Source organism: Vombatus ursinus, unplaced genomic scaffold (assembly GCF_900497805.2).
Source record: "Vombatus ursinus unplaced genomic scaffold, bare-nosed wombat genome assembly UNPS02014798.1, whole genome shotgun sequence".
In the NCBI taxonomy this organism is placed as follows: domain Eukaryota; kingdom Metazoa; phylum Chordata; class Mammalia; order Diprotodontia; family Vombatidae; genus Vombatus; species Vombatus ursinus.
The window spans coordinates 27,616,092-27,629,136 of NW_020954576.1; the positions used below are offsets into that span (position 1 = coordinate 27,616,092).

Below are 13,045 nucleotides of genomic sequence, written 5' to 3' on the forward strand. Positions count from 1 at the left end.
CATTCCCTCCTGTCCCCTCCCCCAACTAGAACATTGCAAGGATTTAAAGAGTGTTTGTTGATTGCCAATCTATATACAACCAGAAGGGGCATCAGAGAGCATTTAGTCTGGCTCCTTAATTTGACAGATAAGGAAACTGAGACCCAGGGAGGTTGAGCCATTTATCTAACATCCCTTAAGTAGTAAGTGGCAGAGGAACCCAGGTCCTCTAACACCAAATTCATCACTCTATCCACAATACTTCACTGGTTTCTGTTGTTGGATTAGTTGATGGAGGCAAGCTCCTGGGGACAATAGTCTTCTTTCAAGACAGCCTTTCAAGAAAGCCGGATTCTAGCTCTGGAGATTTCTGGTTTAGAACTAGTTAACAGGAGAATAGGGTGTGTCAGTTTCCTGGTTCTTAACAGTACCTTCCTAGAAGAAGTGAGAATTTAATCTGGGCTACTCTTAGCACTTAGATTACACAACACTATGAGCTGGCATGCCTATCAAAGGCTCCGAGAGGCTACAATGAATTTTGCACATGTAGAGTGAATGTGTATGTGTGTTTGTGTGTGTATGTGTGTGTGTCTATCCCAGCCCCCCAAGTTCATGTCCTCTTTCAGTCTTCCCTGAGAACTTCCCAGGGTAAGCCTGGGCTCTGCTCTGGTCCTCACCTCTCCTTAGCCCAGTTTAGCATGGAGGTGGTTTCTGAATCACATTCTACAGCAGGGCAAATGCCTCCTTTTGCACAATCAGTGCATCACAGGAAAACCTCCATTTGGTTGTTGCTGGTGATGACAGGACAAAGAGGCTGCTTATCTACTCGGGCAAATGGAACAAATTTTGCACTGATGCTTGCTAGCCTAGCATTAATCTAGCTGACTGAGTGAACTGGATCCTGATTTTGGCAGCCTCTTTATAATAAAATATTGTGTTTATCAGACTCAGCTTGCCAAGCAAGCAGGATGTAGTATCAAGAGCCCTGGAACGAAAGTCAAAGAACCTGGGTTTGAGGTTGGGCTCTTCCATTCCCTTGTTGGGCAACCTTGGTCACCTAATCTCTCTGACCATCAGTTTCTTTAACTGTAAAATAGGGATGATAATATTTGCAGTATTTACTCAACAAGATGGAGGATGTCAGAAAGCTTTAGGTGAGACCCGACAAAGACTAATCCTTCCTAAAACACTTGTATATGAAATTGGTGTTACAGTTAAGTAATAAAAGTGATTTATCATCCCGATGAATAATTTATTTAGCAGTGCATGTGGTGGCAAAGCAAACTGGGTTCAAGGCTCTCAGTAGCCAAGAACCCAGAACTTTGGTTTTTACCCAGTTAATATAGTTTAGAGGGAATGAAAAATAGGGTGAAAGGGTTAAGACACTTGGTTTCTTATTGAAGGAGGGGATATGGAGGTAATGAGGTGAGGGGGAGGGCTGGCTGGAGAGAATTGGGAGACAATCAGGAGACACTGAGGAAAGAAGGAAAAAGGAGTTGTTTTGTGCAATTCTTTAAGTTGGGTGACTCTTGGGAAGGGGGAGTATCCTTGTAACTTCTCCAAACTCAAGTGACTTTGAGACTTAACTTCACAAAAGGTAGATAAAGGCAAAATGGAGTCACCAATGCTATTTCAATATTATATTGGGAAAAGAACAACTAGATAATAGAATACAACTGTCAGTATTTTTATGATGCATTCTCATGACTGATGACAATGGAGCTATGACTTTTGGACCCAACATCCTAGTACACAAGAGTGCTAGATGAAAAATGGCACTTAAGAAAATGAAGCTGGAGACAGCTAGGTGGCGCAGTAGATAGAGCTCCAGTCTTGGAGTCAGGAGGACCTGAGTTCAAATCCAGCCTCAGATACTTGACACGTACCAGCTGTGTGACCCTGGGCAGGTCACTTAACTCTGATCGCCCCCCCCCCCCCAAAAAAAAGAAAAAAAAAAAAGAAAAGGTAAAGCTGAACCAGACCAAGAATTAACAGAAGTCTGTTTTGGAGCAAGACAACTTTGAAAGCTTTAAGGGAACAGGTTTCAAGATCTCTCAGAAGGTAAGACACCAAATCACCGGTAGAAAAAAATCATAGATGGTATTATTAGCAGAAGAAAAGGTGATAGAGAAGATATCAGCAACTACTGGACCATATATCTACTTTCTCATTAATCAGTTAGTTGATCAACAAGCATTTATTAGGCTACTACCAGCGGTAGCTAGATGGCAAAGGAGATAGGGTGCTGGGCCTGGAGTCAGGAAGACCCATCTTCCTGAGTTCAAATCTGGCCTCTGACACTTCTAGTTGGGCAAGTCACTTCATCCTTTTTGCCTCAGTTTCCTCACCTGCAAAATGAACTGGAGAAGGAAACAGCAAACCATTCCAATATCTTTACCAGGAAAAACCCAAATGGGGTCTCAAAGAATCAGACATGACTGAAATGACTGAATAACAACAAGGTGCCAAGTATTGTGCTAGGTAGTAGGGGACAAAAAAAAAAAAGAAATGCTTCCTGCCCTCAAAGAGCTCACATTCTATCAAGAGAGACAAGTCTTTATGAGAATGATCTACATATCCATGAATCAAGGAAATCTTTGTTGAAAATCTCAAACAGGGAAGAAAGCCTTTTCAGATGATTTTTATAGCAGACTACATCTTCATAGCCATAAAATTGTCTGAAGGGGCAAAGAATATGAGATACTATTTTTATGGAAATGTTTTTGATTTGGTAGAACATTAAAGATTGTCTTATAACAAAGGATTTCCCATGCAATCAGTTAGCAAACATTTATTAAGCACCTACTACGTGCTGGGCATTGTGTTAAGCACATGGAGATAGAAGAAAGGCAAAGAACAGTAAAGATGTTAAGATAATTAGATCATAGCTGGAAGGGACCTCATAGGCCATCTAGACCAACCCTCTCATTTTACGGATGAGGAAACATCTGGCTTAAGTTGCACAAGTTCACTCAAGTAGAAGTGGGATTTGAACCCATTTCCTTTGACTCCAAAGCCAGCACTCTTTACACTTTATCCAAAGTTCTAAGAGAGAATTTTGTTTGATGTTCCTCTGATGACCAGTACCAAAGTATAAAGCAGGGAGATGTATCAAGCCAAGACCATTATCATGAAGAATATTCTCCAGAGGGGCAGCTCAAAGGCGCAGCGGATAGAGCTCCAGCCTTGGAGTTGGGAGGACCCGAGTTCAAATGCTGTCTCAGACACTTGACACTTACTAGCTGTGTGACCCTGGGCAAGTCACTTAACCCCCGATTGCCTCACTGAAAAGCAAAAAAAAAAAAAAAAAAAAGAATATCCTCCAGAGTCCAAATGCAGGATGACCACTCTATAGATGGTGAGGTCTACAGAGATATCACTGGTTGCAGATGATAGCATATGGATAGCATCAAGCCACAGAATGAATACCACAGGGGCTCCTCAACGAGCTCCATGGCTACTCAAAATAGATCAACCTAATAATATACACAGTAAAAGTCAAATTAATGAAAAAAATTCATTTTCCATACTATGACATCCATCTGGATGGACAATCCATTGAATTAGGCCATTAGTACACGGATAGCACCTAGGACAGGCACTGAAGACTGCCAATGAGCTTGGCCTAGAATTGTTGTCATTCAGTTATTTCAGTCTCGTCCTACTCTTCGTGACCCCATTTGGGGTTTTCTTAGTAAAGACACTAGGGTGGTTTTGCCATTTCCTTCTCCAGCTCATTTTACAGATGAGGAACTGAGGCAAACAGGGTTAAGTGACTTGCCCAAGGTCACACAGCTAGTAAGTGTCTGAGGATAGCTTTGAACTCAAGAAGATGAGGCTTTCTGAGTCCAAGCCTGGCACTCTCTCCACTGTGCCACCTAGCTGCCATGGCCTAGAATTAAACTGGAGGAAAAAGAAAAAGCTAGATTGTCTTTGGGCAACTGTTTTGTGCACTCAGTGATCTCAAGCTGCCTCCTGACATGAGGTCCGTTTTTCTTAACAACAGAACTGTTTCAATGATGCTGTGTGTTTGTAAATCTTGGAACATCACGATCTCCAAAGAATCCAAACTGCAGGGCTATGGAGAGATGCATGGTGGGCACAAGTAGGAGTAAGTTTCTTACTAATCATGATGTGCACACAAGAAGAGCGGTTAAAGACACCATTAAGGATAGTCACTTTATCAATGGCCAGAGAAGGAGGTAAGAGAGAACAAGAGATAACAGAGTGATAGCCCAAGTGCCACCCTGTCCTTGTAAGATGCTGAAAGGCCTCCAGAATGATAGGCTTCTAGACGCTCTAAGGAGGAGTCATGGTAAGCTATGGCCAACAATCACAGGATGAAAATGTGTGAGAAAGGCTAATATAGGGTTAATAAAGGTGAGTACAGATTCAGGGCTAGAAGGGACCGTAGAAGGTCAGTCCAATTTTCTCATTTTACAAATGAGGAAATGGAGGGACAGACAGGGTAAGTGACTTGCTTGGGGTCTCCAGCTCATAAACGTCTGAAGTAGGATTTTTTGTTTTATTTTGTTTTTTGGCTAGGCAATGAGGTTAAATGACTTGCCCAGGGTCACACAGCTAGTAAGCATCTGAGTGTCTGAGACCGGATTTGAACTCAGGTCCTTCTGACTCCAGGGCCTGTACTCTATCCACTGTGCCACCTAGCTGCCGCTGAAGTAGGATTTTAAACTCAGATCTTCCTGACTCCAAGTCCAGAGGTCTGCCCATATTGATGAGATCACATATCCATCTAAACAGACTTTTTTTTGGGGGTGAGGCAGTTGGGGTTAAGTGACTTGCCCAGGGTCACACAGATAGTGTCAAGTGTCGGAGGTCACATTTGAATTCAGGTCCTCCTGACTCCAGGGCTAGTGTCCTATCCACGATGCCACCTAGTGCCCCTAAACAGACTTATTTGAAAATCTCTTTACCTTCAAGTATTGAAGGATACATATGATGATAATATTGAGAGAAATTATTATTTTCTCTTACATTAATAACCCATTACTAATTAGGATCCAGGCTTTTTATTTCCTCATCTAGGACTCAAGACTGTGTAGAAGGTCAGTCTCTGAAGGACATGGCTGATTGATGATAGTGTAAACAGAATCAAGTCTGGGAGAGTCTTTGCCCCAAGAAGAACAGACCCGTTCTCATCCTCCATTAGAATTTAGGGTGACCAGCTCATGAAGGAGAAAACCAACCAGAATGGTCTGGACATAAATGGATTCCTCTGTCCAGCTTGCTAGAGACAGCTGTGTGTCATGATCAAGCCACCTTCTCAGGAGTTGAAGACTTCCAGTCCCCCTCTTCATTAAATGTCCACCAATCAGGGTTTATTTTCACTTCCCAGGGCATCCCCTTTTACAAAGCTATTTAAAGCATTCAGTGACTCCAATGGGGGTCTCTGGTTACTGACAGAAGCCACTGAATTTATTATTAGCTAGCCTAATTAATAAATTAATTATTAATTACCCAGAAACTCTGTCTTTTGGGTTTTTTCATTCATCAAAATGTGACTAGTTACTTTATAACTAAAAGCGTGGTGTATGCACATCCTGCATATCCATAGGAATTTTAGCACCTAGGGTCAGTTTAATGGAGCTGAGGCTGGTTCTGGGAGGGGTGGCAAGGTAGGGCATTTAAGGTTTGACTATCTCTGTGCTGGGTTCTGACTGGAGACAGACCTCAGGGGAGCTGAGGAGCCTGAGGAACTGTGCAAAGGCAGGGCCTTCCAAAGGGGCAGGGGCTGAGGTGGGGAGGCAGACTGTAAGTCAGGTAGCGAATTTATCAGGCAAGAGGGAGAGTGACCTGGCGGTCCAGAGAGGACCACCACAAGGACTTTGGACAGGATGGGGTGAACTTGAAAGGATGAAGAATGGTTGCTGGGTGAGGCTGGCAAAAGGAGGATATGAAAGTAGCAGTGCAGATGAAGGAAAGGTGGCCACTCCTCTTCCCGGCCTGGGGAGTCAGAAAGGAGCTGCCAGAGAGGAGGGTCTAGTTAGTTAGGATTCAGTGAGACCCAGAAAATGGAAGGAATCTGCAAAAGAGATTGGGGATTCTAGAGTTAGCTCTGGAAGAGGCCTTGGAGGTCATCTCGTCCAACCCTTTCTTTTTCTTTCTTTCTTTCTTTTTTGTTCAGTTGTTTCAGTTGTGTCTGACTCTTAGTGACCTGATTTGGGGTTTTCTTGGCAAAGGTACTAGAGCGGTTTGCCATTTCCTTCTTCCAGACGAGGAAACCGAAGCCAGCAGAGTTAAGTGACTTGCCCTGGGTCACACAGCTAGTAAGTGTTAGAGGACAGATTTGAACTCAGGAGGATGAGTCTTTTTGACTTCAGGTCCAGTACTCTATCCATTATGGCACCTGGTCTTTTTTTTTTTTTTAACAGATGAGAAAACTGAGGCCTAGTTACATGATTCACATAAAGTCACATAGGTAGTAAGTAGCAAAATCAGAATTTGAATTCAGATCTCTGATTCTAAATCTAGTGACCTCACCACTAGACCACAACGGAGGAGGGATTTCAGTGGGTGTGGCAGAAAGCAAGGGCAGAGGAAAATAGCGATTGAGGAAGTATTAGGATTGAATTTACTATAAGCCACTGGTACGGTCAGTGGCAACTGCTTTGTGCCTGATCTCCTCCGCCCGCCCCCGGATCTCCAGGATTGTGCCACAGGTTAGGTAGCTAATTGGAGATCCAGAGCTTGGGCGGGAGGGGCCGCCCAGAGGGGCACAAAGAGCATGATGAACCCCACGGGGATGAGTGGCCTCCTTGAGGCCAAGGGAGGAAGGCAGCTGGTGGACAGCTAATGCTGGGAACCTTCCTAGAGTAGGTGGGGGAATCACACCCTCTCCCTACCCCCTCTCTCTATTTCCCCATGTCAGCATTAGGGGTACAGCCCAGTTGCCCCATGCTGATTGTGGATTTGGCTCTTACTGTGAAGGATTATTCCATGTATTTTCAGAAACTTTTTTCATGCCTTTGGCTTCCTTTCTGAAGGACAGCAAAGTCCATAGAGATGCCTGATCAGGCTGAATGAGGCCAGGGATAGTTCATTGTAACCAGAATAAACAACTAATTTCTGTCTCATTCATAAAAGTTGTAGGAAAAATGAGAAAGCAGCTCAAGGGAAAGGCACAGGTAAGAGGGTATAAGATGGCAATCACCTTTTCAATTATCCCAACGATCTTACTGAGGGATTTCCTCAAATTCCTCACTCAGCTCTGGTAAATAGAATGTTGATGAATAATTCAAAAGTTGAAGGCCAGCAGGCTGGCCCCACTAGGTGCGCCTGTCTAATACGCATAGACATTTCTAATGGGAAGGCAGAAAATGCCCAAGGACCAACTTGTCTGCCTGCCTTGGGACTTTTGGAAGTTTATGGGTGTGTGAAATAGGAGTCTTGGCAAAAAGAGGCAATATTGGAGAGAAGCCTCAGGCCTGGGCGTGGAAGGAAGTGGGAGTGACCATGAAAATGAGTCCTCTGGAGTTATCTCTTCCTTCCCAAATTTTATCTCCAGTACTACCAGATAGCTCAGCCGGCTTTCATTGGAGAAACTGAATACTTTCTGTATAGAAATGAATGAATTTTGGAGATGAGGAAACTGAGACCTAGAGACACTGAAGTACCCTGATATCGGGGTAGAGATGGGACTAGATGCAGCTTCTCCTCAGTGCTCATGTCAAGCTCTTTCCACAATGCACCAGGCTACGTGGCTCCTCAAACATTTGCTTCTCAGCTGCTTTTCCCTAGGGTCCATTCTTCCTTTATCTTCAGACTTTGACCCACAACAGGGCATCCCAAATCTCTGAGGAGCTAGCTATCTCTGTCAGCTTTCTCCCGATTAACGATGACGGCCAGGCTCGCCCTGCAACGTCTGGCTCTGTATTATTGTGTGTGGAGAGGAAAGATTACATGTGTTCCAGGCCTCCTGGAATCCAGGCTCCCCCAAGGGACCCTCCTACAAGTCCTTTGCACTGAGTAACCTCAGTTCCTTCAGCAGAGTAAGCAGGCCAGATGTTCGGCAAAGCTGAACTCCGGTTGGCTGCTCTGCATAAGGGAGCAGCTGATTCTTTCCGGAGAGATTCCCATTTCCTTCCGCCTGGATTCTGCTTCTATTTTCCTGGGCGTATAGCCTGTGCCGTACCACCCTTTCTGCCTTTCTCATTCCCCAGAGCAGCTAACAGTGTTTTAGTTAACAGTGTCAGCTAACAGTTAAGGCGAGTACTAATTCTAGTGTGGATGGATGATTCAATTCAAGTCGTTTCAGTTCAATCCAGCAACTATTTAATAAATGTCCTGGACTAGGCATTAAGGGGAATACCAAGTTGAGATACAAACTGGTGTACATATTGACCGCTTGGCATTTCCTCTCTGATTCAGGCTTTGCTGGGGGAGGGAGAGATTCCTGTCCCCTCTCCCTGCTCTGCTAGCTTCCCACCCCACCCCAGAACATCTTGCCAGTACACTGCCTACCGTGGGTCTCTTCCAGACGACGCCTTGAGTTTTGCTCGAATGCGGTCCCAGTTCCTTGAACCCCAGGGAAGATCCAATGGCCGGGAAGGAAGGGTCCTGGAAGAGCTTGCCTTCTTCCAGGCATTCGCCGAGAAGCGCCTCGTAGTCCTGGTTGAGGTATTTGACCGCCTGCTCGTGAGTGCCCAGGCCGGCCGCCGTCTCCCGATCTTTCACCACTTTGGCTGCGATGCCCGACATGGCTCCGGTCCTGGGGGGCTGCCACGGCCTGGGAAACGGGGCTCAGAGGGCGCGACGGAAGCGCAGGAGGAGAGGGAGGCTGCAGGCGGGAGCAGCAGGAGTACAGCACGGGCGCTCGGAGCTGGAGCTGCTAGCTGGCGTGCGGACGGGGTGATTCACCCGGGGAGGGAGGAACCGCACCGGCTCCCCCGCCGCAGAGGGCTGGGTGTGGCTTCGTCTCCTAACTCTGTACCGCTTTACAGCCGGACTCTGGGCCGAAGGCTTCGGGGGAGGAGCCAAGGCCCCCGGACGGACGTCTGCTGCCCTCTGCGGGCGGTGCGGCCACGCGCGCGCGCACAGAGCCCCTCTGCTCTCGCAAAGCCTGCTCCCCATCCCTTGCGAAGTGGCTGCCCACCCCCCCCCCGACTCCCCGCCGGAGGCTGCGGACTTCGGAGGGGCCCCCTGGGGTCTCTGCACCGAGCCGGGAGAGGCTGACGCAGGGGCTGGAGCTCTGGAGCAGGACAAGGAAAGACCCAAGTTCAAATCCTATTGGCTGTGTGACCGGGACAAATTGCTCAATTTCTTTCAGGCTCAGTTTCTTCGTCCATAAAGTGAGAATAATAATAACACTAACTTCTCAGGGATATCGTGAGGATGCATTGAGATAATATTTGGAAAGCGTTTTGCACACCTTAAAATGTTATTATGTAAATGCTTGCTATTATTATTATTAAGATAATACATATCTGAGGCAGGGGTTCTTCACTTGGGATCCATGAATTTGAATGTGTGTGTGTGTACACATACATATATACGTACATAAATTTAGAAATGAATATAATATATAAATACATATGAAAAATATATGCATATTTCAACATAATTAGTTTCCTTTGTAATCCTATGTATTTTATTTTATGCATTGAAAACCTTGATTCTGAGAAAGGAGTCCGAAGGATGCAAGGCTGTGCTGGAGCCAGCTCCAGGGGTCTTCTGTTAGATTTTCATTATGAGCATTTAGACTTCAGAAATGGGGAAATCTACAAATCATGGCTTGATTGATTGTTTTGTTGATTTCTAGACTTAAGAAAGTGATGGAGAAAATATTAATGGAGATTAAATTATGCTTAGTCCCCTCCCCTCCCCCCAGTCCGTTATTAAACATTTAGTAGCACAGCCCTGGTGTCATGACACAAAATGAGATTAAAAACTCCTGCTTTAAGATTTGCAAAGTGTGGGGCAGTTAGGTGACTCCGGATAGAATACCCTTTCTAGAGTCAGGAGGACCTGAGTTCAAATCAGGCCTCAGATAGCTGACACTAGCTGTGTGACCCTGGGCAAGTCACTTAACCCCAATTGCCTTGCCAAAAAAAAAAAAAAGATTTGCAAAGTGCTTTGAATATGTGATCTCCTTGATGGTTAATAGTGCTGGATTTGGAGGGAAGAAGACCTAGGTTTCAATGTTGCCAGACAGTGCTACTGAATGGCTGTGTGGGCTTTCATTTGAGAGACAAAATACTTTTTTAAGGAACCAGAATAAGGTTAATTGTATTTTACAAACCAGGAAAGCAAAATCCCAGAGATGAAGTGAAATGTCCAAGGTCACACAGCTAGGGGCTAAATCTGGCATCTCCTCCCTTCAAGTGCTAAGCTGTCTGTCTACGGCATGGGACTGCACTGCGACTGCACTGCTCCATAAGCATTTGCCTCTAGGCTTCAATATTGTGGATACATACAGGCCTGGACATGGGAGCAAGCGGACTGATGTTCAAATCCCACAGCAGAAACTAGCTTGTGTGACCCTGGGCAAGTCACTCCGTCTTTCTCAGCCTCAGTTTCCTCATCTGTAAAATGAACCTCTAAGATCCTTCCCACCTCTAAATCTATAAGTCTATTTGAGTCTCACAATGACCTTGTAAGTAAGGTGCTGTTTTTACCCCCATTTTACAGATGAAGAAACCAAGTCACAGAGAAGTTTAGTGACTTGCCTAGGGTCCCATGGCCCATAAATGTCTGAGGTGGGATTTCAATTCAGGTTTTCCTGATTCGAAGTCCAGCCTTCTATGAACTCCAATGGTCTCTGGCTCTAGTGTTCTACTCTTTGTGATGCTCTCACATGTTTGGTGCTAGGGAATGAGTGCTGGCTTTTAAGTCAGAAATCCTGGATTTGAATCCTGGTTCACACCTTATTATCTACATCATAGGATCACAGATTTAGATCTAGGAAGGACCTTTGAGGTCATCTAGTCCAGAGGTATCAAAAATACTGCCTGGGGGCAGCTAGGTGGCACAGTGGATAGAGCTCCAGCCCTGGAATCAGGAGGACTTGAGTTCAAATGTGGCCTCAGACACTTGACACTTAATAGCTGTGTGACCCTGGGCAGGTCATTTAGCCCCATTGCCTAGCAAAAAACAAAAGAAAATGAAAAATACTGCATGAATCATGTTAAAATTTAATTGGGAAATATTTAGCAAAAGAAATTAAAATACAATAAAACAGAGATACCCGTACATTTTGAAACTGGGTTAAGGTGCAGCGCACGAGTATATTTATGTAAGTGGCCTTCCTTTATATTTGAGTTTGACACCACCAAAGTAGTCCAGCCTCCTCATTTTACAGGTGAGGAAACTGAGGCCCAAAGAGATGAAATGACATGCTCCAGTCACCCAGCTAAAGTATCAGATGCAGAATTTGAGCCCAGGTCTTCCTAACTCCAACACCAGCATTCTCTCTGCTTCACTAATGATTCCCAACTTTCTTTGTTATTCTCTGACCCTCTTTCAACAAAAAAAATAAACATATTGTGAACCCCTAGGGTAATTTAATATACTGCTCATAATATTCTTCTAGACATTCATTAAATGTCAATAATAAAGACAATGATAACTTTTGCCCAAGAAACCTCATGATGTGTCCAAATTGCTAGAAAAACAAACTTAAAATTCTTCAGACGTGCACATGCTTGTTGTCATAGAGGAAAATTTTATTTGAACACAATTGAGCAATTATTTATTGCTTAAGGCGGCACTAAAGAATTTTTTAACATGAACACCTTGGGGTCAGGTTTGGGAACCACTGAGAACTACTGTGCTACGTACAGCCAGTCTTTTCAACTGACCTTAAGCAAGTCAACTCACCATTCTGAAACTCAAGCTTCTTCATCTGTAATAAAGTTCGACTAGAAGTCCTCTAAGGTCCTTTCCAGCTGGAAATCTGTGAATGAATAGACTTCTGCCCTCTACTACCTCCATTAATCCTTGTCCTGGACATACACTGTTTACAAGGCCAGAGGAAAGATTCCCCATGAGTTTGTCCTGCCAGGTCAGATTTGGCCATGACTTTTGACTATTAAACAGGCTTAGTGTATCAGACACAAATTGTCTTCTTCTCTGTCCTTCCCCCACAATGAACATGCTCCTTATTTGAGGGCTATGCCTCATTTCAGGAGTCCAGAAATTACTGTTCTTGTCTGTAGCTAAAGGAAGCTAACTATTGTTAAAGGACTGTGGGGGGAAAAAACAGGCAAATAATACCAGCCAGTTATAAATAAACCAGGGTTGGAGACTTCACTCAAAAGAGCTCATCCTATGATGAGACTGGCATCAACCATGACTTCTATGTCAGTGACTCGCAAACTGAGATCTTCTCTAAGGTCCCTTCTAGCAAAATAATGACCTTTCTTCTTGCAAGGCAATCGGGGTTAAGACACTTGCCCAGGATCACACAGCTAGTGTCAAGTGTTTGAGGTCAGATTTGAACTCGGGTCCTCTTGACTCCAGGGCTGATGGCTCTATCTACTGTGCCACCTAGCTGCCCTGAAAATGATCTTTCTTTTCTCAGAACTTTCATAGTGTTTTATATTTCTCTTACGCCCTGATCATATTCTATTTTGTAGACTAGTTAGTGCATAATGAATGAATATTTGTGTATATTCTTTCTTCCTTTAGATCATAAATTCCACAAAGTCAGGAACTATATTTTAATCATATTTAATCTAAATATTTGTTGAATGAATGAGTGAATGAAGTGGTAGAACCTGCCCCAGTATATCTGGCTTTCCCCTTCACTCTGTTTGATATGGGTGGCATTTAATCACATCTTGGTCACAGGTTTCATGGTAAAGGCAGTGACATTCCCAAGTATTTGAGGGGAGAATGGTACAGATGACATGAAAGGAATATGGATGAGGTACAGCTGAAAGTGCTCCGGATTGAGACATGGGTTCAAATCCTGGCGCTGCCGTGTACTACCCTTGTAACTTTGAGCAAGCCACTTAGCCTCAATGTGCTTCAGTTTCCTCTTCCATAACATGAGGGAGAGGGGAAGATTAGATAGACAGAGGCAGAAGGAAGGAAAAGATGCATTGAT

At 44.4% G+C, this 13,045-nt stretch overlaps 1 protein-coding gene across 1 annotated transcript in view; it reads right to left on the bottom strand.

Moving 5' to 3' along the window:
- The window catches only part of LOC114049819 (calpain-2 catalytic subunit), an 87,860-nt gene extending 78,977 nt beyond the window's left edge, over window positions 1–8,883 (bottom strand). The window contains exon 1 of the mRNA XM_027871236.1: window positions 8,461–8,883. Within this exon, the coding sequence (XP_027727037.1) occupies window positions 8,461–8,697 (237 nt within the window). The 5' untranslated portion in view covers window positions 8,698–8,883. The remainder of the gene's footprint in view (window positions 1–8,460) is intronic.
- Window positions 8,884–13,045: the final 4,162 nt, after the last annotated feature.